The 3284-nt window shown below is 42.3% G+C and overlaps 1 protein-coding gene across 1 annotated transcript; it reads right to left on the reverse strand.

The window, feature by feature from the left end:
• Window positions 1-1383: 1383 nt before the first annotated feature.
• On the reverse strand, window positions 1384-2893 carry LOC142140102 (Y-box-binding protein 1-like). Its single transcript, XM_075197960.1, has one exon. It carries the CDS (start codon window positions 2881-2883, stop codon window positions 2026-2028), a length of 858 nt encoding a protein of 285 aa, XP_075054061.1. The 5' UTR covers window positions 2884-2893; the 3' UTR covers window positions 1384-2025.
• Window positions 2894-3284: the final 391 nt, after the last annotated feature.

The following is a 3284-nucleotide window of genomic DNA, read 5'->3' on the forward strand; positions in this document are numbered from 1 at the left end:
ACGCGGGTGAGTGAGTCGCGGCGGCTGGGCACGGCCGTGGCTCGTAACACTTTTATTATTATTAATTATTCTGATATTTATTTTAGAAGCAAACAATTATTTTTAAACAATATCTTATCACTTTAAAACTATGTACAATTGACAAACCTTTAAATTCACCATACTAATAACACTGACATCGCTAATATTAATATATATAACTTAATTTCTCAATATAACTTTAAGATCTACATAGAATATTTCAATAACTATTTGAAGAAGTGGTGCACGTGGTTGGGGCCCATAAATTTTTTTTTTTTTTTTTTTTAGTAAGCAGTTCAAGTATATATAACATGTATCTAAGTAACTGCTGATGTTTCCAGTTGCAGTGATGTAATGGTGGGAGTTATACTGAACTGTGTCTGCTGTTATTATACAACTCCAACTTGTCTCTGTCCTCTCACACTATCCTCAGTACATAGCTCAGTCTCTGTTGTGTATTCACAGATCTCTCTCCTGCTTAGTAACTTTCAGCAATTTCCTTTTTCCTCACACCTCTCTTTTGCTCACTTCTTCTCTTCTTACACTTTCTTCACTTTTAATCTGCTTATTTATCACTTTGACCAATTTTCATTCTGTTTCTATCTTATCACTCTCTGTTTATCCAGACACAGGGATCTCTCTCAGCGGTCCTGAGTATCACCCTCCTCTCTCCCTGTCACCCCCGGCAACCACCAACCACTCCCCACTGTCACCCCCGACAACCACCAACCACTCCCAACTGTCACCCCCGACAACCACCAACCACTCCCAACTGTCACTTCTCCCTCAGGAATTCTTTTTTTTTTTTATTTTTTTTTAAATCTTTATAAACACTTATAACAATTAACAAATTAAATTAACAAATTAAAAACATATAGATACACCCCAGGGTACTCAGGTTTTGGGGTATCACATAAAATTGTTAACCATGCCTCTACCCACATTACATTACAACTCCCCTCCTCCCCCCACATTTATCTTCTTTCAATTGTGACTGTCCTCAGTACATAGCTCAGTCTCTGATGTGTACTCACAGATCTCTCTACTGCTTAGTAATTTTCAGCGTTTTCCTTTTTCCTCACACCTCTTTTTTGCTCACTTCTTCTCTTCTTACACTTTCTTCACTTTTAATCTGCTTATATATCCCTTTGTCCTATTTTCATCCAGTCCCTATCTTTTCTCTCTCAGTCTATGCAGACACAGGGATCTCTCTCAGCGGTCCTGAGTATCACACTCCTCTCTCCCTGTCACCCCCGGCAACCACCAACCACTCCCCACTGTCACCCCTGGCAACCACCAACCACTCCCCACTGTCACCCCCGGCAACCACCAACCACTCCCAACTGTCACTTCTCCCTCAGGAATTCTTTCTTTTTTTTTAAAATCTTTATAAACACTTATAACAATTAACAAATTAAATTAACAAATTAAAAACATATAGATACACCCCAGGGTACTCCGGTTTTGGGGTATCACATACTTCCCCACTAAAAACATGCATGTCCACACGCACTAGAAATTGCCTGAACATTTTTTACAGACATTCACTATTCTCATGAAATATTTGCATATTACAGTTTGATTTGAGACATTTTTCACGTAATTATATGACACAACATTACTCACAGTCTTCATGACTTAACATACTAGTGTCTATACCTAAGGGGTGGAACTCCTTTAGTGCTTCTTTCTGAATGTCTCAAAAAAGGGATATCGGAGATCTCAACTTCCACTGTAATTCGGACAACAGTCTCTAAGTGTTCCATCCGCTCAGGAGTTTCTGAAGTAGCCACAATTGGCCAATACATGCTCAGCATGTGATTCAGTGGATCATTAGAAACCTCAGGTTGTGCGAAGGTTGAACTCTTCACTTGGGGTTCATGTGCTTCTGGGTTACTAGTAGATTGAATGGGACACAACTTAAGTTGATCCCTGTGGACCAGGCTTTCCCGAAGACCATCTTCTGTTGTCACACGGTAGACAACTACCTCTTCTCTAGGTATATCAGTAACAATGTATGGAATTGGTTCCCTTCTTTTTTAGCACTTTGCTCCCTATCGTCACTGCATTCTGCACTGGAGTGGCATTAGGATACTGCGGTCTATATGCATATGGTCTCTTTAAGTAGTATGGTGAATAGGGACATTTCCGGTAAGGGTTTTCCAGTTTAGGACACTCTGCCTCTGGCACACTTTCAATATCTTCTGACTTCTCTCCATCAGTTTCTCTTTTTTGGTAGTTTTGCTGATAGTTTTGTGGAGGATGTTTGCGATATGAATAGTGTCTATAATAGCTGCGATCTGTTGCATGTTTGCTGCCTTGGACTGGAGTACCACCAGGACCAGTTACATTACTTGCCTCAGCACCTTTCCTCCCTTCTATCACATCAAACTCTACAGTCTCTCCACCTCCCACACTGCGAAGATACTTCTGTGGGTTGTTCTTCTTAATGGCAGTCTGGTGTACAAACACGTCTTCCTGGGTGTCATTCCTGTTTATAAATCCATAGCCCTTACGCACATTAAACCATTTGACAGTGCCCAAAACCTTTATATGGGGACCAGCAGACTTTTGATAACCCTGTAGGAGCCGAACAGTATGTTGAAAGGCCGGCTTTGCGGGCTGCACCATTGTCTTGGATTTACTCTTGAGGGCTTCTATTAACTCTTCTGGACAATTTTGAAGAACATTCATTCCAATGATTACTGGAGGTATATCACTTTCCTGGACATTGGTGATAACAAATCCCTGCTGGAGTAAAGTGCTCTTTCCTATCTGCATGTCGGCCTTCCAGTAGCCACGATGTGTCATCGATTGACCATTGCTAGCCAGTAGGTGTGGCCAAGTGCTAGGTGCAGACATAATTTCTTGCTCCTCCCAATGGTGTAGGAACTTGGATAGGCGTATCGTTGTCCCCTGAGAGCCCGTGTCCAACACTGCAGGCAGCACCACTCCGTTTATCTGGACCTTCAGGTGGGGGGATTTTCTCCTACGTAACAAGGCCACCCCTCTTGTGCAGATGGCTCTATTGCCATGGTTCCTCCCGAGGATCGGTCCTCCTCCATCGAGGTCTCATCATTTAAATGCTCACTTTGTTGGCAATTTTGTTCTATATGACCGCTGCAACAGGAGCGTTGCAGCGGTGGCAGATGGGTCATCTTTGGAGATCGAAACAGTCAGAAGCTCTCCTTTTATTTCTCTGTGGAGGCTCCCACCAATCACTGGTGGCTCTTCTTCTCTCTATTCGCCACCTAGGTTCCACT

The sequence above is a fragment of the Mixophyes fleayi genome, chromosome 2, assembly GCF_038048845.1.
Source record: "Mixophyes fleayi isolate aMixFle1 chromosome 2, aMixFle1.hap1, whole genome shotgun sequence".
NCBI classification, from domain to species: Eukaryota; Metazoa; Chordata; class Amphibia; order Anura; family Limnodynastidae; genus Mixophyes; species Mixophyes fleayi.